The sequence below is a fragment of the Meleagris gallopavo genome, chromosome 4 (assembly GCF_905368555.1).
Source record: "Meleagris gallopavo chromosome 4, MGAL_WU_HG_1.1, whole genome shotgun sequence".
In the NCBI taxonomy this organism is placed as follows: Eukaryota; Metazoa; Chordata; class Aves; order Galliformes; family Phasianidae; genus Meleagris; species Meleagris gallopavo.
In genome coordinates, this window is record NC_139407.1 from 44,313,616 (window position 1) to 44,338,556 (window position 24,941).

Genomic DNA, 24,941 nt, shown 5'->3' on the forward strand with positions numbered 1-24,941 from the left:
TCAGGCCCAATTTTGTGCCACAAATAGGGTGATATGCTGGAAAAATGTGATTAAAATATAAAATGCCAGAACCACAGATATTTAACATAACTATAGCTCTTTCCTATAATTTACCTATTTCATGTCAAAACATGAAAGATTACCTGAAATATCAGTTAAGCAGAGAAATATTATCCTAATAAATGAGCATGCAAGTATGTGTCCAGTAAGTTATTTGATTAAACAGGAAGCTAGAATCCTATAGATATCCACAAATAAAGCTCCAAATCTAAATGACTGTATCGTTAGCTCATTTGTAAACTGTTCCAGATGTAAGATTTTGGCAGCTTTCCAGTAGGCTGGCTGCAGTCTAAGCTTTCCTGCATCCGCAGTGAGAACTGCAATGCCTGACTCTTCAAGGGAAAGCTCCGTAGGGCTGACAAAAAATTCCATGAAGTAACCTGCCTGCCTGCTGGAGAGAAATTCAGACAGAGCCCAGAGCAAAGGATGCCCTTTCTCCTGGGGCCAACCTGCAGCTGTTCACCTGCAGATGAGTGATCGATCTGCATTATGAATCACCTCGCAAAAGCCCCTCTGAGAAGATCGTTCAGTGATCACATCAGGGACTCCACTGCTAGAGCCTTGGATGTTATCTGGAAAAACACGCGAGACAGACGTCTGGCAGGTGAGAAGGGCATTGAAATAAGCATGCTTTAAGATTCACAAGGGACTGTAATCAATAATGGTAATTAGCCGTATCATTTGCATAATGAATTGGTGTCGCTTCTAAGTATTTCTCCAGTGTTTTGCTTTTGTGTCATGTTACCTCGGTGTTACGCCTACAGCAGGAGCTGTTTGCACTGCTCTAACTAGGCAAGATAAAGAGCAGCTAAAAGAAAAGAATATGGGTCTACTGTTGCAGTCCCTAGACCTGAAGAATGCTGAAGCATTTTATTTTGCTGCTAAGTCAGAGCCAGCGCTCTGAGGCTGTGCTGTACCTCAGCGCGTTCCATTCCAGAGCCAAGCAGTGTGTCAGTCAGAGTAGCGGGGCCACGCACTGAGCCATGGCTGGTATTTCCTCTGGCAGGGCTGCTTGTGCTGCAAGCTCCAAGTGAGCCTCAGATATGCCAGAGACAGGCTGCTGAGACAGAAATTAAGCACCAACTACATAGTCACAGTTCACATTTTTATTTTGACCCAAAAGCCCAAGGCAAACTACAGCAGAGGGCTGGAGGAGAGGATAATTTAACTCATTTCATTTTCCTTTGCTGTTGTTGCCTGTTTGTTAGATCAAGTGCTTCTCATTCACCCTGCTGGAGCTGTTACTTTTATTGTCATGGCTTTGGAAGGATTCAGAGCAGGGCAGTGGAGCTGCACAGTGGGTGTGACCTGCTAGAGGGACTGCTGTGGTTTGTTTGTGTACTTACAGCGGGGGAGGAGGGAGAAGAAATGTGAGAAATGATAAGATCAGGATGAGATGACCAAGAGCAGATTTTGTGGCTCACAAATGTAAACTCAACTTTTACGTCATCCTCTTGCACTTTAAGTTTTGGAGGAATGAGAGCAGCTAGGTGTGTCACAGGTGCTGGTGATAGTGTGCTGATTACAGAACTGGTTACAGGAGGTAGTTAGAGTTAGTGATCATAACAATAAACAGAAACAGTGTCAGAAACATGGCTTGAAACACTGGAATTTCTTCTGCAGTGTGCCAGTGGCAAGATGCTTTTTGTTCCCGATCAGGGATAATGACTTTTCTGGACTGAGGACCTCAGCTTTACTGCTCTGACAGTAAGGCCTCGTGCTCTTACAGTAAGACTTTGTGGACACGTGTCAGAGATGAGGACAACACATTTACTTCAGTGCTCTGCAGTTCATCACCAAGGTGCCAGTGCTTTGAAAGTGCCAGACGTTAACATCTCCCATGACAAACTGGACTGGGCAGATGTTTTGTATCTCAGAGGTGTGTTAAAGTTAAAAAATGGAGCTCTTAAAATGAGGCTCTTTGGTAGTTCAAAGACTGCATGACATAGAGCAGCAGTCATAGCACAGACCCTGATATTGCTGGCACAGACCCTGATATTGGGATGTTGCTGAACCTTCAATGGAAGGAGAGTGAGAAGAAAGTCTTTGTAAGAAGGAATGGACATTGCAGAAATCTATAGAAGGGAAGCTAGTGGGGCCACTTGAGCCCTTGTTCAATCTGTGTTGCCTGGTCAGCTAGACAGTTGTTTGCCTTGGTATGAGCTTCCATTCCACCTGCTTGAGATGTTTATATGGGTGCTTTGAAATGAACTTTTTAAATTTATGGTTCAGCTCAGGATGGCATTGACATCAACAGATTCCCCACGCATCTGGCCTGTGTCCACAGAAGACTGCTATTACCACTGTCTTCTGCAAAGTTGTTTTCCTCTCACTGGTTCACATACAAAAGCATACAGTGATTTGTAATTTATGCCTACTATACATGACCCATATATGGAAATACATAGGTTTTATCATGGTATAAAAAGTCCTTGATAAACATATATATTTAACCTTCAGTATTTGAGGGATAGACAATGGCTAATTATATTTCTTGAGACTGTCACATTCCTAGAAATGAGGAGTGAACATGACCCCTTTAGCCTCCTTAACTGTGCTGATAAGGGTTGGCATGTTTTTATTCTGCTTGGCAGATGGTTATAAGCCATCACAGTTTTTATCAAACATGGCTTAGATGTTAGAGAACTCTTAGAGTAGTGACAGTTCCATTTTCCAGACTCTGCCAGTGATGTAGGGTTGTCAGGCCCTTAGTATATTTGGGCTGCTGTTAGTCAGAAAGTCAGAAAATCATGCTGACCACCCATCCTAAGCAGCGCAATAGGCAATTAGAGTGCAGATATCAGGGTGTATTCCTGAAAGTACTTCATAAACAACAGAGATTCAGGAAGAGAAACAAAACAGCAATAAACCATGTTGCTGTTCTGTTTACTGTCCAGAATATCAGCAGTTTAAACTGCTGACAACCGAAAAATAGCAAAGTGTCATGACTCTGAATTAAGAAATCCACTTAGGTCAGCAATTTGTGTTATCAGGACACACCTTTAAATAAAGAACTCGCTGTGAGCAGAAGAAATGAGAAAATGTGAAGTATGCATTCTTTGTAGAATATTCAAGTAAAAGTAATTTAAAAAGTGTTTTGCCTTTAAAAACAATCTGGTAGTCTGCACAGAAAGATAGCAAATCATGCAATATAATCTGATATAATCATCAAACAGGCAGTTTGACGATCTGTATAGAGGCATCTAGCCTCTATAAATACTCTGGGAAAAAATCATCAAAATTTTTCTAATATGTCTTTTGCATTAGATCATGTAGTCTGAACAACAAAATGAAAGAACATTATTCTTGGACAAAAAATATTCAAAAGGCTACTAATGTTGCATGAAACCAGAAGACTGTAGCTGAAGACCTCTTGGTTTTGAGCTGATGTGGTAAAAGAATGCAAATGAACAGGGACTGTCTTCTCAGGTCCTCTCTGCATGCTGTTCGTGATGGAGTAATACAGTACAACACCCTCACATTGGTTCTGAACCCTAATATAGTGGCTGAGAAGCTGCATGTTCCTCTCTTCATGTGGCAAAATGGCCCCTGGCTCAACAGCACATGGCCAACCAAGAAAACTTGTATAAATGTAAGGCGTTGTAGTGGAGTAGCATGCAAAATGCCTCTCCTGATCAGCAGTGAGTTGCAGCTCAGTGTGGTCATATCATGGTCAGGCTTTTAATGGCAGCTCATGGTTTCCCACTCAGTGTCTTTTGGTCTTTCTCTTAGTTTGCGCAGACAAGAATCTAGACATATGTTTACAGTCATGTCTGGTGATCTTAAAATGTGGAAAATGAATATTAAATAAATCACTAAACACAATGGAAGCATTTCAATTGCAGGGACATCAAAAGTGCCCAGTAGAGATGGGGTATAATTTGGGGCAAAGGAATGAGCAACAATGAATAAGAGGGCAGAATGAGACTCAAGTTGCTAAGCTCTCTAAATGAATGATACAAAAATCATAGTGTTTCCTGTTACTATGTGTGTGAGAAATAGAAATATGTCCTTGGGAATTCCAAATGCAGCTTATTCCCCTTACTGATGTCAGACCACATTCTGAGCAAGGAAGAGAAGCACGCTGGCTCCCAGTACAGACCAGGGCTGGATGTACAAGAAGGAAAGCAGCATTGGATGAGCTTTCCCAGAGCTCTCATCTCAGAATCATACATAGCTTCAAAATGTTGTAGCTAGACTTCTCCCGGTTCCTCCACTGTTGGCTGAATTATCTGCATGATAGACTGTAGGTCACCTGGTATAGCATTTCTCTGCACTTTACTAAGACCTATTATGTCTATCACATGACATGATCCTGGAGTTTTTTGCATTTTTTAGCAATCACAATCAGCTGCTGAGTACAACTGATTATTACTATACTTTTCTTGATGAGAAAGCTAAATTGTCTTCTGAAATATCTATTGTTACAGATAAAAATAATGTATTGATACTCTAGCGTTTCGTGAATTATTGCCAGTTTTACTGTATTAGCTTAGTCAATCAAAGCTCTCCCCCTCAAAATCACTTATTTGACATTTTAAATAGTAAGCCTGCAACTTTTCTATTTGAAATTATTTGTTTAGCTACTTACCATTTATGCATTTTATGTCACTCTTTTCTTAAAGTTCAATGAAAGCTCACAGTATGTCATTAACCCCAGAATTAATTTTTCAACTATTCATTCTCTAGAATATTTTCATTTTAGACTAAAGTAAATATGAAGTGAGGTCTTGTCATTCTTCCTTTTCTTTGTTTTGTTTTGTTAAATGGCAGAAGAATGAAAAATCAATCATTTGCAAAGGTCTGTTACAGACTGCTTCTCATTATGCCCTATTTTAACAGAGTTTTAATCATCTGGAAAGATTATATATGTCCTTTCAAGTTCTTGCTTAAGATATAGAAATAAAGAGAACTCTGGGACTGCAGAAAAGTAATTCCATTAAATTATGTTCCATTTAGATTCCTCTCAGAAGGCAATCAGACAGCTTTCATCTAAGCTTCATGCGTCTAATAAAGACTGGCTTACTTTTGAATCTACTTATGAAGATCTTGTGGGCAGGCTCCTTTGAGCAGACCTTTTATTTTTTAATTTATGATAATTGCTTAGCATTATATCATCATATAGTTTTTCCTGTTACTAGCCATGGCATTCTTTGCACATCTTGTTTACATTCATTGGGATCACCTAATACACTATCTTCTGTTTCTCTCAATTGCATAATTTGTTCTTCGTTGAAAGTATTTCTGTACTTACATTTGTTCAGTACTTACTGCTTTCATTTATACTTTCATGTTAACTATGATACCTTAAAATATGCCCTTTTCTGGGTTGCAAAATCTGGGAAAATAGAAATTCCTCATTCTTAAATAACTCCCAGCTATTGCTTATACTTCCAGGCTTATATACATACATACATACATACATACATGTTCACAGTTATATAGAAATAGATATATAGATGTACAGATGTATATAGGATGTAAAGGAAATAAATAAAGGAGAGTTCATCTTAGGGAAGCTATTAAAGACCCAAACTAAAGAAAAATTTTCTGCACTACATTTCATGTATCTATAAAATTTATACTCATAGAGAAGACAAATTACTGCCTTAAGTGTTTGTTTTGTTCTAAGAATGGAGAAACTGATTTACAATGTGTGTAGGTGAAATAAAGTTGTAGAAGATTTATACATTGCAAAACCTGAGACCACTTGATATATAGCCTGAGAGAAGATATTTTGGCTATATGAACATTTTTAGGAAAAGGCTGATGCCTAATCTGGTGATAACTTCCTATAGGTCTGATGTTTCTTTCAGGCTATTATATAAATATTCAAAACAGCCACTCGCCCTGAAATAGGCTATGATTGACTACTGATGTGATTTCTTGTAAATAGGCTGTAATTTACAGAAAGTAAACATACAGGAGTTATAACAGAAGAAATCATTTGTATAATAAAGCAGGCATAGCATATACAGTGCAAAACAGCAATTATTTATTCTGAATAAATGGTTAAATAATTTTTATCACAGTAAAATTTCCTCATTTTGATTGTACTCAACAGCTTTGTTGTTATCCGTGGAATTATTTAACAAGCTTATAGTATAAATAAGTTTCAGAAAAAATATCATTTTCATTGATGTGATTTAAGATTCTTTACATCTTTCAAATGAAGACATAGAAATATAATCTGAAATAATAACCTTCATATATAGCATACATTTGTCTATTGTTTTGTATTTTTAATGGATATTTCCTTATGGCAAAACTCAGTTACAATAGTGGTGGACCGGGCAATCAGAAAAGTTTTTTTTTTACTTCTACATTTCACTTTCATTAGTGAAACTTAAAACATTTATTTCATGGAGTTCCACTGTCATTTCTGGAATGAGAATGCAACAATGGCATTATTTTGTCCAAGTCTATAATAAGAAGTATACAGTACCCTAAGCTTATTGTGAAAGTGGTTGCTACAAAATCCTCATGCATTCAAGTTGCAACAGCTGGAGGGGATTGTGGAAATACAGCCTTTCTCAACATTCTGTTTTTTTCACAGTCATCTTAGCCATTTCTAGGACTGCTGGGAACAGCCAGCAACTCTGTATCCTGTCCTGTGCCTGAGATGTTAGGGATGTGTAAGGGAGGAATTCAATCCCAGGACTTCAGCAATTAGGAATTTTTAGAATTACTACTTTCTCAGGAACTCCAGTGGATTCTCTATAAGCATTGACCAAGGAGCAGGGAACATAGCCTTAGCAGCTTACAAAATGTGTCTGAGAGGAACTGAGCAACAATATTTCTCTGTAAGCAGAGGAGTATCCAAATGTGGAAAATGTCAGCAATCTCCTTGAACATGAGGGGAAAGCAAAAACCAATACACCTGGCAACCACCTGTTAGGAGACCAGGCTCATCATTTATACCTTTCAGCGTGCAAGGCTTGCATGAGGTATAGATTGTCAGACAGGAATTAAAAATGAGTGAAAAAGATGAAAATTATGACCTGCTCTCTCAGGGCCCAGTTCCATAATTCATCATCGTGGATAGTTTAAGCTCTTCTGTTAAACATTGTGTGCTGTGTGACGAGCACTGTGTCCCTGCTAGAAATATCTTCTGGTAACAGACAACCAAGCAGCCGCCTGCTCTCCAACTCCCAGAAGTGGAGACTTCTGAGTCCCAGACACAGCACCCCAAACTCTATCTTATTTCAGCACAAAGCAGACATTTCATACATCTGAAAGATCATTATACTTTTGAAACGTTCCTTAAAAACTGCTGAAAGTGCTGAACTGCTTTGCATCTGACTGTTTGGAAGAGGCTTGCTCAAAAAATATTTCAACTGCTCCAGTTCTGTTAGCATCTGGACATCTTTCTGACGTCAGAGGGGGATGATGAGATCCAGATGCCATGACTTACTGATGTTTTCATTAACTTCTTAGCAGCTTTGTCTTTGTTTTGTTTACCAACTGCAACTTCTTGACTCCAACTCACATATGTGAGCGTTACTGGGGGGAGAGTAGGGAGAAGAGCTAGAAAGGAGGGGAGCAGCCAGAGAAATGAAATTAGTGCTTGGCAGAGACCCAAGGTAACTGATTTCTCTTATTACCATGTGCTGTTCCAGGATATGCAGCCTGTGGGAAGGTCAGCCCCAGACATTAGGAAATATTTTGCCAAGTTGCTATTTTCAGTAATAAATGAGCTATATGATTTGCTAAGTATGTTCCAATTTAGCAGTAAACATGTTAAGCTAAAGACAACAGGAAATAAGAACATAAGATAATATTAACAACAAGCTCCTGAACTTTACATTTACAATCATGCCTAGACCTAATTGCCATGTAGAGAATATTTATTACTCTGAAGGAATGCCACTGTTGCAGTAGACACAGGGGGGAGCCCAGTTACAGTGTAGGTTGCATAGTAGGAAATAGCTGAATACTTCTTTTAAGGAAATGTTGGCAATAAACAGAGTACAAAAAAAAAGTACACATCCAACCATCTGTATAGCATCTCTATGGCAATAAATGTTTTATATGTTTGCTAATTTTATATGATAGAATTCCATCTTTAGGAATTTCAACAATTTTCAAAGGTTAGTTCCATCAGCTTTTTCCCACTGAACACAGACTTCTTGCTGGCAGAACAGCTTCCCTGATAGTTCACATCTCATTAAGAGGCTGAGTCAGATTTTTAAAGCCTCTCAACATGCATTTTGCATTTTATGTAGCTGCACAGTTCAAGTCTGGTGGAAGGGGTGAAAGGGAGAGACATATCAAAGTACATTGATTGACACTACTATGCATTAAACTTTGCAGCATGCTCAGTAGTGTGTGAGAAAATGAGATCAAGAAAGTCCTGTTTTGAAAGGATTATAATCTGTAAAACAATCGTGCTAGGGCTCAGTGGGAGGAGATAAATTCAGAACCTATACAAAAGTATTTATTATTTGCATGAAACATGCCATGGTAACTCAGATCAGCACAGGCAGAGAACCTGCCAGACCTCAAGTTCCTCCAGCAGTGCCCAAGTTATCATTTTGACAGGGGCTCTGGTAGGAATAGAGGAGGGACAAAATGGGCCAAATTCTCCTTATGCGGCAAACATCTCCTAGAGGCTGCTTGTTGATGTCAGTATCTCTAGAGTGTGAGAAGTTAATTTAGCAAGCATAGCTTAGTTCTGAATTATGGCTGTGTTTGAGCATGCTCAGTGTGCACATACCTGTGTCAGTCTTACACAAAGGCCTCTAGTAAAAATAACAGAAGAGGAATGTTTAGGCAGATCCTGCTTCCAAATGTTAAATCAAACATCCAAAAAGGGATGAACAAAATAAGTAATAGAAAGCAGCTAGCCAGTCAGTTAGAAAAAAGTACTAGTGTAGCACTACTTGGTAGTAAGATCTGAGAAGGCATTTGCAATGTAATGTGTTACAAAGTTGTCACCAAATGTGCATAGAGGCTGCAAAATATGACTTTTCTGAGTTCGTCCTACTTCTTCACTCCTTAACTTTGACTTTAGTTGCATCTCATATTCTCCTGCATGATAATGGAATAGAGCCCATCCACTGCTGAAGCTTTCGAATAGTAATGTAATAAAAACTAGAGCATTTTATATTTTGTAGTTTCTGACAGGAAGGGATGAGAGTTTTGCGCATTCCTTTGAGGGAACTTACCCAATGAAAATGTATAGAGACTAAGGAAAGTCTACATTCTGTGTTTTTCTTATGCTTTCACTTTTTAAAGTCTCTATTTGGTACCAGTGCAGCTTCATTTGGCAGAGGAGGTAAGAGAATCAACACCATACTCCATATGTTTAGCTTAGGTTGTCTCTTTCACTCAGAGCGTGCTCCAAAAGCCTTCTAGTTTGTATCTGAGAAGCTCGTGTCAAAATGTCGCACCACCCTTTCAGAGTTTGTGACATATTATTCTTGCTACTTGATGCTGTGAAGCTGAACACTGGCAGCCACCCTAAGAAGGCAAAGTACCTGCCACCCAAGCTGAATTAACAACCGGCCTGCCTTGGTAAGCCACAGACAAGGGTTTGGCACATACCATTGCATGTTGCTGCCAATCACAGCAGAAAATCTGCAGGCATTGAATCAACTCTGGTCTGTAGGACTGAAGAAAGTGGAAATTTCTGTAATCCAGTGTATACTTTGTATAACATTAAATGTAGGATATACTTCTGTTGGCTTTTACTCGCTTCATTAATCTGATGTTCTTCAAGGCAACTGAATCCTTGATATTTGTAAAAGAGAGTTTCACTTTGAAAGGCTAGGTCAAGGAGTTTCACTCCAGTCATCATTTTTACTTGACATGTTTTCTTATACACACCTGTGCCATGCAGTGCTATTTGCACATCTTTGTTCAGAGGGACAGAGACATAAGTGTGAAGTATTTGCAAATGAAGCCTGGCCTCAGTCTTTGCTTACTCTGAATATCTGTAATTTGTCAAACATTTTGCCCTCAGACATGCACACAGCTTCCTGGTACATTGTGTTTGCCATGATATAACAGTTCAAGCCATGCCTCCTTCTGTTCATCCTGAATTTTGTATTAAAAGATGATAAATTAGAGCTTCAAACATGTGAGATTCATCTGCCACAGTGTTGCTGCTGATCAGTAGTTCAGTAAATATTTCTGGTTTCTGTTGAGCACCAGAGTTGGAGCCCAGTGAGTCCTGGTATAGATAATCATGTACTAAAGTGATTAGGTAGCATGATGTTTTTCAGCACAAATAAAAACATCTTTTTTTCCTGAGCATGGTGACAGGGAGTGGTTTATTTTGTCCTCAACAAAGTTGTTGAAAAGTAATCAGTAATTTGAAAAAAAATAAAAAAAAAAAATAAAAAAAATAAATTTTAAGTGATCTTGTGGAAAGGAATAGAGGACAGACTCAACTGAAAGTTTTCTGGTTTCAGAAACAGTAAAGAAGCCTCTGACAGAGATTTTGAGGCAGTTGCAGATGTCAGGCAGAACACTATTTTGTCTCCTGCTGCTTTTGACCAGTAAAGCAGTAATTGAGATTCGTGTAACAGATCTGAAGAGGAAAAACTGTAAACTTGTTCTTAAAAATCTCTTTTTCTGCAGAACCAGAGGGAACCAGATTGCAGTCAGGCATTTACATTGATGAACTTGTTTGTTTTTGTGCTTTAAAAATTTGCTGACTGCACATATTGACATTCACAGAGAATCAAAGAATCCCACATTCTAGTTCTTTAATATGAAAGTGCTGGTGACATACAGCTATACACCACATATTTTAGAAACCTAAGAACCTTATGAGATTTGCACTACTGATACGATCCTAACATTCAGTCTTGTAACTAGCACAAGAGATTTTTCTTAAAGTTGTATCAGTTAAGAAATGGAAGATGATTTTTCTGTGTGATTTTTTTTCTCAATGTCATATATGTTGTTATATATAATATATATATATTAGTATATACAATAAACTTTCACAAGTATATGTATGCTCTGTTGATCAGACTTGGTTTCAAAAATGAGTTGAAGTGAATGTGATAAGAAGCATTATTAAGCAAAAGTAATTCTGTTGTTGGAATTTTTAAGGTTCTCTACTGATGCTTCTTCCTTTACCTTTAGATTTAGTTTGGAAGTCAGTCCAGAGTCCACTGAGAGCTCTTCATTGGTGGACTGCAAGTTCGTCTTTTTGCATCTGAGATTTAATGAAACAACCATGGTTCCTTTTCTAATGCCAGAAAGATTATTATAATCAACTTTAGCCTTTTGCATTTTAAATGTCCTAAAAACTCACGCAATGACTTGCACGTTTTTTGAGAAATCTGTATATTTGATTTTTATTTAAAGAGTTTAGATGTTTGTTTTCTGAATCTTCATACACCAGTAATATCTTCTATAATGTGATTTTTTCAAGTATTTTGAAGATAAAATTTTCTGTGATCAGCTGGGACCCTCAAGCAAGCACTCAGATATTTCAAGCAGGACTGCACAAATATTTATCATTGGCATCAGCACAAGTATTATAGAAACAAAGACTCCTTGGCTTACTTCCCAGTCATGGCAGTTTAAAGAGAACTTGAAGCCACTTTCCAATTTGATTTCTTTGAAAGTACTTGGTAAAATTTGTTCCATTTCTTATTGCCATATTTTGTCATCTATGTGCTTTAAACACTTGGTCTGACATAGTAAAACATTAAATATCTTCTCTTTCTCATTACAAAAGAAAATGTCTTCTGTACCTATAAGAAATTTAGAAGTGTCACAAAGTATATGCATGGTTCTGTTTCATGATGTTTACTCTTACTGAAGCTAACCATAGACAATATAATCATCTGAAGATTTTTTTTTCTTTGACAAACAGATAGGCAAGACAGTTGAAATGATGGACAGCCAGTGAAACTGAGAAAAAAACAGAGATTAGAAATTAACCATCTTGACCTTTTTTCTTTAATAATAGATATTGTTAACTTGAAATTAGCATGGAAAATGTTCTAATTATTTTGTAACATCCTACTGGACATGAAGTAATAAAGCTAGATGATCTCAAATGGAAATACTTTTTAATTGCAGCAAATTTAAATAGCTCATGTCCTACTAGAAGCAAAGAATTTTGCTGATGTGAATGCACTAATAACTTCACTAAGGAAAGAATGTTGTCCAGCATAATATGAACAAGACAGGCATTTTCATGAGATTTCAGAGGTCGATAAAAAGATAGTCCACATTTCTCAGTCTGTGCAACTACCACAAGTAGAAATAATTCAGCAAGCCTACATAAGAAGCTTGTAACTTTTATCCTTGCACTGAACTGTCACTGTGAAGTTTATGGGTGACCATAAAATCGAATTCTTTTCCTGGTATCCCATCATCTGAATTCCTATATTGTTCTCCCTATCACTCCATCAGATCTGTGTGTTTAAAAACAGAAATAACAACAATCTCCTTTTATCATTTGTTCCTCGGACTATAAAAAGCAAAAATGATTAACAAGAAGCTTTAATTCTCTTTTCATAAGTTTATAGTCTTCTTACATATTTTAACTAGTATTATTTATAATACTTATTTTGCTCATAAGACATCTTATATTTTAATGTCACCGGGGTTAGCATCCTTAGACAGCCCATTTGAAAGTTGAAACTGGTAGTTTCTGATCCCTGAGCCCACCACTGCTTTTAATAAGATCTACTGAAGCTGTTAGGAATTAAAGGTCATTACAGCTTTGTGTATATTTGGGCTATTTGGCAAAATTAGCTTGCCATGGTGGCCTGATGGGTAATGATGATCACATCTGGTTCCATTTCTTTGGAGCTACCACAGCAAGATGTAATTTCAAACATGAGGTTTCAGTATCCACCACCTGGGGAAATCTCCACAGGGATTTAACTCTTCTCTGCCCCTTGCATTTAAGATCATTCACTCCGTTACTCCTTTTGTCCTCAGTGCTTCACACCATTTCATTCCTATCATTTTTGTTTTCTGCCAGCAGCCTATTCACAGTATTAGGCACAAATTTATTCAAGACAAGGACTGGCAACAGCCATGCATTCATGCAGTGCCTCAAACAGGTGCTGAGCACCTTCTAATGCAGCTCTGCATGCAGTGACAGTGCTGTGGATGAGGACTTATTTGAGGAAAGAGGATTCACAGCAATGAGCAAAGATAACTTTTTTCCTGAATAGGAGAAATATTTTACACTGTACAATGTGTTACAAGCAAGATATAAGAATTATCAGCAGGATAATCTATCTTGAAAAAGAGTATTTTTAAGCAAATTATCTTTGTAAAAATGCTAGCAACAATGGTATTTGATGTGTTGTATTTCCATGGGTATAATGTACATCTTATACTTCTCTATTATTTATTTTTCTCTTAGCTTTTTTACTGGTTACAGTTCATTGAATTAAAAGGACAAAAAAAAAAAAAAAATAGGAGGAAAATAGAAAAGCAAGCAAAACAAATAAACAAAAAACAACCAGGAATTATTTCATGAAACCAGAACAAATCTACTTCAGTTCTTGAAGAACAGCCTATGTTTTACACCCAATAAGTGAGTATTTGTAAATCACCATCAGAGCTGATTTTTGGCTTCCCCCACGCATTAGGCAATAGAAACAGCGTGTCCATGTGGATCTGTTGTCATTCTCTAGCATTTGTGTGAACGCTGGCATATAATTAATTTAAAAGCAGAATGAAAACACACTTTGGAGCACTTGCTTTTGCAGAAAGCAAGAAGGCTTGTGATCACACTTACAGGAAATCCCATAAATTTCAGGTTGTTAATTGCCATCAGCTGTCTCTTACTGTGCATTAAAAGTCCTCTGACAGCATGAAAAACTGCTGGGCTATGGCACAACCTTGATGCTTTAGTGAGAAGGTGCCCCAGCACAGCTTTATGAAGGAAGCTAGATGAACAACATAAGATCAAGGACTCTCTCAGAAGAAGGATAAAGGAAATAAAATTCCTATACTGAAGCTGGTTCTCATCTGCCTGAGTAAGATAAACTCTTGCATTTAACCAAAACTTTTCAAAACCATTCTCATGAAGTATTTGCAACCTCTCAAAAAACTGTGGTCTTAGAGGGATATAAGTGATCCTGTAAACCTTACCTCTGATTAAATCAAAGCAGTGTACTGGAACTAATTTTTATCCATAAAGTATCCTACTTTTTTTTCCTCTCTTTTCAGCGTTAATTTTGTTTACAAGATGCATTTTTTTCTATCCAAAGGCCTGATACATTATATCAAGGCAGCGATTTTATGGATATAGAAAAATGAGTGCCTGAAACTGGAGAATTATAGTAGACAGAAAATATGATTAAAACAGCCTTTTCATAAACAAGACAAAAATTTCAATCATATTAGAATTTTCTTAAAAAATAAGGAGATATTTTATAGTATAATTCACAATTGAACTCAGGTGAGAACACCAAACATCCTAATATTGTATTGGGTGTTGCAGAGATGTCCTACGCCAAAATATTTTTCATTTTCTCTCACATACAGTCTGGCACATGCCATATGCTGTACTGAACGAACTGAAATTTTCAGGAAAGAGAGCATCATTCATTTTAGTGGAGTTGCACCAAATATTCATTAGTAGAGATCTGATAACATTAGGAAATACTTGAGAAGTTCTCCTTGTCTCTGTTTCAGAATCAAAAATAGAAAGTTCTTTCATGTTTGAAGCTCCATGTGTTTTTCTGCTGCTGTTCCAGTACTCTGCATATGTGCACAGAAAAAAACAATCTCAACTTTGATATGCAACTGTCCACGAAAAGGCAAAGAAGAAAAATCTGTGCAGCCAGCAGTTTTGACATCCTAAAGCTAACATTAAGCTGACTTTTCCAGAAAAGCCTTACTTGCAATCACTGTGCTGCTTGTGTAGGAGAGCAGGATCTTCTTTCTTCCTGCTTTTCAGCAACATGCATGTGCAGTAATGTAGTCCCAGGAAAGTTCTCCCAGCTCCCGGTGAAGGCACACAGTGTGTGAGCATGGTCTCGGATGGGGGTAGAGGAAATTTTCTTAACACCTATCTCTAACTCAGTCCTTAGTCAGTGGCAGTTCACAAGCTGATTCTGAGACATTTTTCATCTACATATATACGTGCAAGTTTATGATAATAAAAGGTTTCTGACATTATTCTCACTTGCAGTTGAGTCTTTTAACAGTGCCTTGGTAACATTCAGCTCATTTGAAGTCCCTTTAACTTCAATGGAATGGTATAAACAGCAGTAAAACTCCATGCTGCTCTAGAAACTGCCTTGCCCAAGGTGGTATCAAGTTCTGCAGTGGTGCAGTGGGCAGGGACATGCTGCTAACCACCACACTTTGGACAGGGTGTCTGCTTTCAAGAAGAGAGAGCAACTGCGAAGCCTGCCCTAGACAAGCTAGCAGCAAGCACCGCAACAAACTTAGCTCTGATTTTTTGGCCTACATCTTTTTGAAAGTGGGTTTTTCAGGTTACCCCACAAACTCAGCATGAGCAGAGCACTGGATTTCTTAGACCCAAATGTGTACACTCACGTTCTAATAGGTGTGAGTAAAGATGGATGGGAAACAGCCTTACGTAAAAAGGTAGAGAAGCATTGAAGATCAGGTCTGAATTCTGTTATGTAGCAACACAATAAACTTCCTGGAGATTCAAGATCAGTTTTTTGAGTTATATATCCTCTTTGCCATTTGTGGGTTAATTTGAACTTAAGGCATGCTTTAGACATTTCTATTGTTAGAGAAATTATAGCAAATTGAAATGTCACTGCAGGTAAATAAAGAAATGTACAAACTGTATATTTAGTGGACAGCTACATGGGAGTATAGAGGGAAATTAAAGGGAGAAACTGAAAATTGTATGCAAGGCACTTTAACAAAGTGGTAAAGTGTGGCATTTATTGGAGGACAATGAAAAGAGCTCACTTTTAAAATTCTTAATTTCTGTAAAGCCTTGTGTATTAACAATAAAACTGAGAATCTAAATACAGTATTTCAGCTTTTGCTAACAAATTAGGCAAAGAGCAATGCAAATTAATGTTATTCTACTTGTTTTTGGCGCACCTGTTCATAGATTCTTACCAGCTGCTACAGTAAATAACACACATGAGAAACTGGCCTTTAAAGCTCTACAAGCATCTTTCTGAAATCTGGATTTTAAAATTATCAGGAGTTAGGCACTTTTTCTCCAAAAAGCATTTTTTATGGACTGTCACAAATATGAGACACTGTGTGCAAATAGTATAGTTCTTCAATTGTATAATCGGGTGAAACTAAATACATGCTATGCTGATCTCGTAAGTGTAGTAGGAGTATATAGGAACCTTCTGACTTCTTCAAATAAGACATTATTATTTAACCACCTTTTCTGATTTTTTAATGATTATTTAAATGTATACCAGAAATCATACTTAGGTAGAATTATGCTTAGTTTCCTGCACAGTGGTTCTGATGAACCTGGACTCATTCAGAAGAATTCTTTCTTTCTTGTTTCACCTGAGTTCATTCCTTACAGATAAACAAATATCAGCTCATCAAACAACTCTTTACCTTTGTTCCTTCTCACCCCTCACAGGCTTTAAATACCACCAAGCATTCATACCAGCTATTTACAAATGTGTTCTACTTATAGCATTAAGTGACATGAGTGCTTTATGGCTCTATTTACAAGATATCAAAGTGGTTTCTTACAGAGTAGTGCTATTTCCCTGCTGCTCTGGGCACATGAAATCAGTGAACCTAATAAACTAGAAAAGCCTCATTAATGGAAGCAACTGTCCTTTGTGAGTGAGCAGCAGAAGGCAGCAGATCAAAGGTGCCCTGTTTCCTTGAGCAGTGTCTGCACATCTGTTTTCTTTATATCGAATGTGCGATTAAGCTTTCTGGTTAACAACAACAAAGCTTTTTGCTATTATTATTTTTCTAATACACACTGACTTCAGTTTTCAACCTTTTTCTAAAAACATTTAAATGTTTTTAATATGCAGTTACCAGTCTGATTGATATAAACTGTGTCTAAGTTTAATTGGGATGTTAAGAGATGGAATGCTCCTTATCTGTCGATACTAGATGTAAATAAAAAGATCAGATAGCACTGCACTAGGGTTAACTTTTCTTCAAACTAACACCAAAAGCTGGTGTGTTTCACAACTATGCCCAACTGCAAACAAGCCCAGGAGTGGATCTGCTATTATGACAGTAGGTTTTCTCTCACTTTTAAAAAAGAAAACTAAATTGCAAGGAAGGTCATAATTTTTGTGCAGTTAAAAATAAATAAATAAATAAAATCCTTTTGTGAGATCATCATTAGCTGGGACCAAATAATTGATTTCTGCTCTCCGGAGTGAAGACATCCAATTCAAATACTGATTTTTTTTTTTTTTCCAAAAAATATATTTAAAAAAAAAAAAAAAAACCACAACTTTAAAAAAAGTGCTTTTTTTTCTAGCTTTGTTTTTTTCAGATAGGAAAAACATTATGGTACTGAATTGAAACTCTAATGGTGCCTATCTAGCACTATTCCTACTCTTCTATGTATATTTTTCTACATTATATTTTGCAATATATTTTTTTTCCCTTTAAATGGGGTATTTTGGTCTTTACTCAAGACGACTCCTATGTTAATACATTAATTGCATTAAGATGGCTTCTGTGCATGTGCACCCAGATGCATGGAGTTTTGAAAAGCTAAAAAATCAGAGTCTCATGTATCTGTCTAGATAGATACAGCATTGCCATGGTATCAATAGGAAGGAACAAAAGCAGGCAGATGTTTCAAGCACAGGAGGAATCTTTGTCTCAGCACTTACTGCCCGTATGCCATTAATACAGACTGCCACAAGGTAGTAGGCTGATTGCTAAGCAAGATACCAGAAGATATTTTGTGGACAAATCTCTTAGTACTGAAAGTGGCTGCATGCCTGTGACTGAGCAGCCCATCAGAACTGTAAGACCACTTTTGTTTGTAATGAGCAGTGATGGGAAATGAGAGAGTAGCTCAGCTTGCAATGCATCAAGCATAACTGTGCCTGAGAGGACAATAACAGGAGTCCTTTGAACTCTTTCCTCACCTCCCATCTGGTATGCAGAACTGAGGCAGTAAATGAAATGCAGTGAAAATGCTACATATTTTTACATAGCACTGCACATATGTGATTAATGATGGTGCTCAGTGCCTAATGTTGGTATCACCCAGTGCCCGCTGCTCTCCAACTGGTAGATTCAACAGTATGTACAGGATGGCAAAATGCTGCCCATCTCTGAGTCAGCAAGGATCTCACAGATCTCTAGGATCTCACAGTCAGGTTTTGCAGTGTATTTATTTCTGAATAATTGCAGCACTACAAAAAAGACACATTTCTGAGAATACAGAGAAATCTTCATATCTTAAGAAAAATAAATCTCTATGTAAAACATGTCAAGAAAGCTTTCTTTCTACTCAGGAAGGAAAACAGATAATTTTAATTCTAGTGTTTCTATTTGTAACCTAATATATTTCTTCAGCTAAAGAGGACAAGCAGTGACTTTAAATAGGTCTCCTTGTTTCCTCTTGTCCATATCATTCCCTAAAGTGTTCTCCACCCTATCCTTGTTTGAAAGATATCCTTATTCGTTCTTATTTATGAAGGTCAAGCCATCCAATTCAGTTACAAAGTACACAAGACAAGCTAAGGGCTTTAGACCAATAGCAAATTTTACATATTGTATGTCATAAGTACAACCTGGGAACAGTCTAGAAATAGCATAAACACTTACTAAAATGTTCAAGGGAAATAGATGCATGAAGAATGCTCATTTCTTTATTTTGCTCTTTTTTGTTCATATATGCATTGTTTCACACATTCAAGCAAATTACAATTATTCAATTAGTGCTGACTTTGGTTAGCAGAATGATTGTGTACACTTCAAGTTGAATTTTCCTTCCAAAGACAGAAATAACAGCCAAAGACCTTCCTAAAGGAAAACTGTAACTCTTACAGGATTTATTCTTCACAATACGATTCAAGAATTGATGCTACAAGTATGAAAGCTTACATTTTGCAAGCAGTGACTCTAACTGTATCTCATTTTATGTCTGTCTTTAAATGAGTACAGAAGAGGCTGGGCTATGTAAATCTGAATACAGAATCTAGGGTAATTCCTTACAAGCACAAAACTTGTCCTATAAATAAATTCGATCATGCCCTACATGTAAGCACTGATCACAAACAGTGAAATTAAATTTGTTGGCAGAATCAGGCCAGAAACTGAAGGCATGAGATGAAGTCAGTTGGTCACGTACGTGTTGAGAGTATACACTTAACAATCGATTTCACCCAAGCTATTTCTTTTCAGATATATAATGAGAACTTCATTAAATCCATAATACTTCTGTAATCTACACTTTTTTTCAAAAATGATCATTCTTATTTAAACTTATAAAATGGCACGAATGGACATTTTGTCCTTAGACTAACAAATAAGAAGACATTTTTGTCATGAGGCTTTTGATATCATCGTTTTTTATGCAATTTAGTCTACTAATCTCCATGACACATTAGCAGTGTGTGCTGGAGAGCAATGTAATCATAAATTAGAAACAAAAGGTGAAGTCAGATTGACCCTTGGCAACTCACAACTCCTCTGTTAGATGCAGTCTGTAATGTATAAATACTATCTTATGTCCCTTGTTATTCCAAATAAAAAGAAAGCCACATGTTCATGATAGAGTATGACTTTGCAAATACCAAGTTGATTTTTCCTAAAACCATACTGCAGAGCCATTTATGCAAAAAGATGTGTGCATGTGCAATACATCTGGGGTAAAACTTGAATGTTACTCTAAAGAGTTTACATTCCAGTGTTTGTACTTATGGCACAGCTTGGGAACTCCTGTTTTGGAGATTTCCTCTCTTCTTATGATGCTGATGTAGTTGCAAAACAAGAATCAAATCTAAGGAGGATCCTAAGCCATGTACTTATAAATTTGGTGATTGTATGTATGTTTTGAGAGAGTTGAGAAAAAGTATCAGTTTAGCAGCCCATCCCCTGTGGTCCTCTTTCCACTTGATTCATTGAACCTCAATGTGTTTATCCCTTAAGATAAAGGATAATTCTTACAGGTTTTTGCTGAGAACATAAACCAAACATTGAGAATATGCAGTGGTTATGGCAGAGAAGAATTTGATTGTTTCATTTAATAGACTTTCAGACATTAAGTAACTTCTTACCCACACTGTCACACTAAGAGCTATAACATCCAGAGCTATAACACCTATATTAAATGGATGTGAACAGCTAGACCTTTAAAAGTTTAGGCAATGAGAAAATTGTGTCAAGCATTTATGACTTGCTAAAGTGTATGTTGGTGGTTATAAACAGAGCGTGTTTGTCAGTGCTTTCTGCTAGGCATTTCAATGACTCTTGAGAACATGAAAAGTGTAGATGATTTAACTGAGCTGTGGGAATTCAGAATTATTGATTGGATTTTGGAGAGATAAAATATGATTATACATAATGAATGCATAAAAAATAAGAGGTTTGATTTACTGTATCTTGAAACATAATTAATTTTTTTTAGTAGATGAAAATTATTGCCAGTATATAGTATAGAGTGGATATGTATAAATGATAAATCACCTGTTGATTTTTGCCTTTGTTTTTATTTGCAAAATAGTCATGACCAAATAATGACTTTCTGAAACATAATTATTTCTGGAAGGTTTTTGACAGAGATATCCTCCAGGTTTCTTGTTCTCGTAATTTGTGAATAAGTAATTTCTTTCCAACAAGAAACGAGTGATTAACTATTGTGCTGGCGTTCCTATGAAAGTTCCAGTGCTCTAGCCCTCACTCAGCCTTCTCTGGGGAATGTTATTGCAAGATAGTTTAGTTCAGGATTTATTTTATATCTGTCTGGCCAGTGTGGTTTAACTACAACCCATTCTCATGAAAGGAAGCTCTGTAAGCCACGTTCTGCTTCTGCACATCTGCCAGCCTTGACAACACCTGACAGGACTGATTTTCAATACTGATTTTTTTTTCCCCTTTCTCTAATGAAACACTTTGTGTGAAACCCTGTTGCATTGAAGGAAGTGGGAATTTTGCCAGGACTTCATCCTATCTGCTTTCTGAGACTACCCATGAAAATGTGCTATGTCACATGACATTCTTAGCAGAGTGTTGGGTCGGGTATATCCTGCAGAAAGACATCTCTTGTAAACAAGATTTAGCAATCTTGGAGGGAATTTCCTGCTGTTAGTCAGATTGTTTTGAACACCATTGACCTTGCTGCAGATTTCTATTCTAAGAGCAACTATTCATCTGTGTCCTAGGATCAGTTGCTTTGATGACAGTAACTGCTGGGGAGGTGGATAAGGAAATCTAGAGACACTCGTTCCAGTTGTGAGGCCTGCTGATAACCAGCCCAGACTGTGCTCTGGCTAGTCTATACCAATTTAAACACCATTTGGAAGGAAATAGTTTCGCTGAGGAAGGAAGAAAATGAATGCGGAAAACAAACCAAAAGAATTCCAAGTTTAGAATTAACCTAGACCACATCATGATACCATCATGGTACAATACCAATATCTCACAACAAAGCACATCAAGCACCCCTCAGCTTGCTCTAAAAATATATTTGTAAAATGCACTGGCATTTGCAACATTCTCAGACTTCCTTCAGATTCCCAGTCCTTATTAAGCAGATGAATCTGCACCATTTGTTTCTAGTTTGCAAAGAATGTCACATTTCTCAACAAGAAAAAAATATTCCATACCTCTGGGATTGTAAATGACTGTTTCATGGACAGTTTTTTTCTAAACACAAGGAAGAGATCTAGGCACAAACACCAAAGCATGTGGAGCAAAACTGATTTATTTAGTTAGCTGCTTATCTTCTAAGACAAAAACACTTCTGCATTTTAAATCTTTCCTATATAAAAACATGATATTTTTATAAAAATTGTATTTTAGTAGATTTAAACAATTTCTGAAAGTAACATTTTCCTTGGTCTTTGTGAATGGTCAGCCTTCACCCTTCCCAATATGTTTGTAACATAAGGTAGTTTTCATGTATCAAAGAATTCATAGCCTTCGCAGCCTGCAGCAGTGCCTAATCAGATAATGGAAATTCAGGATAAAGCAGTGAAAATAAAAGAAAATTTCTTCTTGATCATACTGCATGAAGAGCATTTTCTTAGAAGTGTTGATTTCTTCAGACAGTCTCAACATTTTATGAGAGTTTTTTCGATTTTCTGTCCATTGTACTATATAATAAAGAACAAGCTATGATAGAAAGAACAGACGTAGTCTGAAATATTCTGAAATGGTCAGAAAAGTTCTAAAAATTACAGATATTGCATGATTATCAACGTTTTAACTACAGTAAATATTCAATATCTTTATTTGTTACAGAAACTACAAGTGCCTGACATCATTTTCAATATTTTGGATTCTTATGAAAATAACAACTAAAAAAAAGGTTTTTTCAAAGTGATTTACCAAACGCTTTTAAAAGGTTTTAAAAGGACAGAATGGATGCTCAAAGTGTCAGTTAATATAGGTGAACTGACACGAAAACAAACAGCCTATGCCATTGTGCCCTTAGTATTTCAGCTAAGAGTCAAACATACAACTTCCTCCAATTTTGGTTAGAAAAGTGAGAACCAGGTTTAAATCTATATCATAGATGTCCCAGATACTAAACAGTCAGGAAAAAGCTAGTCTGAAGAACTCCTTTTTGACGTGGTAGAGATTTTTATCCTGAGTCTGCAGAATACCTAGCGATGAACATGAGTAAGCTACAGCAGCATACCATCTGCTAAAGGAGAGTGCATAATAACTGTTTAAACAAGTTACCTGTAAGCCTGATACAGAAATCACTGGATAAAGTTTTGGTCTACATTTCATAAAAGGTCTGACTACAGAGACTAATAAGTCCTTTTATAATTCCTGATTCTTGATGTCATTTTTTTTTTCATAGAAAGCTGCATTCTCCTTCTGCAGACAGAACAGGTGATTCGTGTGTGATTTTCTAGAAACTAGTGCTTGGAAAATCTGGATGTTTTCCAGAATTTTTAATATATTTCTCTGAAAACAGGCTGAGCCTAATCATAACATATATACTGGTCATGTGTTTAGCTGTCATTCTATTGTTTTCTTTATTGTAGGCTGAGGTTTGCTTAATGACAAAGAAATGCCAGCACACTCCTCAGCTGTAACTGTATGAATCATAAAATGGAACCATAGAAACATAGAAACACCAAGGTTGGAAAAGACCTTCAAGATTCATCTAGTCCAACCATCCACATATCACCACTATTTTCCACTAAACCATGTCTCTCAGTACAACATCTGAATGTTTCTTGAACACCTCCAGTGCTGATGACTCCATTACCTCCCTGGACAGTCCATTCCAGTACCTGACCACTCTCAGAGAAGTACTTCCTAACATCTAAACTTAATCTCCCCTGGTGCAACTTGAAGCCATTTCCTCTAGTCCTGTTGCTAGTTACATGGGAGAAGAGGTCAACCCCACCGCACCACAACCTCTCTTTAGGTAGTTGTAAAGAACAATAATGTCACCACTGATCTTCATCTTCTCCAGACTAAACAATCCCAGCTCTCACAGCCACTCCTCATGAAGAGGAGATCCTCTTCCCATCACACTCTTATTTTGACCAGATCTCACCCTATCTACATCATCATAGGATATACAAAATATAATTTTATTTTTCACAATGCTCTATAAGAAGAATTAATGGCTTTACAGAGACCTGTGCTTTAGGGGAATTTCTTTATGTCAGGTTGCTGAACATTTAAGCTACTTTGAAACATCTGTTTGTATTCTTCATGTGGGACTGAAAAAACAAAAGACACTCACTGCAGTTTCTTCTGTGACATTTCTGCCCTGATACAGAGCTCTCTATTAGGCTTACACTGTAATCAGCCATCACCTTCCCACATGTTTCTGCATTTCATCACTCAACTTCCTTTTGGTCTTGCTGACACTCTCCGGCACACCTTCCTTGCAGTCACTTGAATGTCAGTTAGCAGCTGCATTCTCTCACACACCCAGCCTCACTGATCAGCTTGAGAAGTACAAGCAGACACCACTGTCTGTCCTTTTTTTTATTATTACTTTAAGCCTTTCTGCATTTTTGAAAGACGGTTAGTAATTTAATCAATTGGAAGTTGATCAGAAAACTCATACCTGAATGCAGCATATTGAATTGCTCATAAATTAAACAGCCTATTTAAAGAATGCAGGATGCCTTTCCTGTATCATCACTATGAGGAGAAAAAAGTGAAGAATATTGAAACTTCAAAAATTCTGTACAATGGTACTGAGAGATGTTTCTGATTTTGGAGGTGCCTAGAAATGGCCAATGAACAGCTACAAATCTGAACATTTACTGTATTTGATGATTTTAGTACAAACAGAAGAAATAAGAGATTATAAGTTTCAGTGTAATATTACATCTCACACATCTTTAGGCTGTTCAATCAGTTAACTTACAAAGCTGGTACTCTCAGTGCCCCTACCCAGTGGAGAGGCAGAGACACTCCTCCGAAGGCTCATCTGTTTCCCCTTTGTGAGGTTTGCCCCCTAGAATGTGGAGATGTCTCTCTTCATTTGCATCCAACATCTCTGAGTTACCAAATGCCTGTTCCCAAACCCACCCACTCTTCCTATTGCAACTATGGCTGTCTTATTTGTCTATTTTCCTCAGTGATGTGCAATTTCTAGTCTCAAGAACTCTTTTCTTAATATATTTTTATCTTTACTATCATGCTACTATTAGTTCTCTGTTGAGTTGTACCTCATAATTCCAGGAAGAATTAGAACAGTTCATACCAAACTTACTAAAAATTCTGTCAGGTTGTCAAATGTGTGCTCAAAAGTAATCCAGCAAATGCAACTGTGCATTTTCCCCTGT

General features: G+C 37.0%; 1 protein-coding gene and 1 long non-coding RNA gene across 7 annotated transcripts in view; one reads left to right on the top strand and one right to left on the bottom strand.

The window, feature by feature from the left end:
- DLC1 (DLC1 Rho GTPase activating protein) overlaps positions 1–24,941 on the top strand; it is a 221,348-nt gene that overhangs the window by 126,714 nt on the left and 69,693 nt on the right. Inside the window, exon 1 of one of the 2 annotated variants that reach the window (XM_085223086.1) lies at positions 360–664. The exons of the other annotated variant lie outside the window; for it this stretch is intronic. Coding sequence (XP_085079212.1) covers positions 550–664 — 115 coding nt within the window. The 5' untranslated portion in view covers positions 360–549. Of the gene's footprint in view, positions 1–359; positions 665–24,941 lie in introns of those variants that run through there. 2 annotated transcript variants of the gene reach the window in all.
- Positions 1–24,941, bottom strand: part of LOC146544487 (uncharacterized) — a 107,188-nt gene that overhangs the window by 80,891 nt on the left and 1,356 nt on the right. The window lies entirely within an intron of this gene.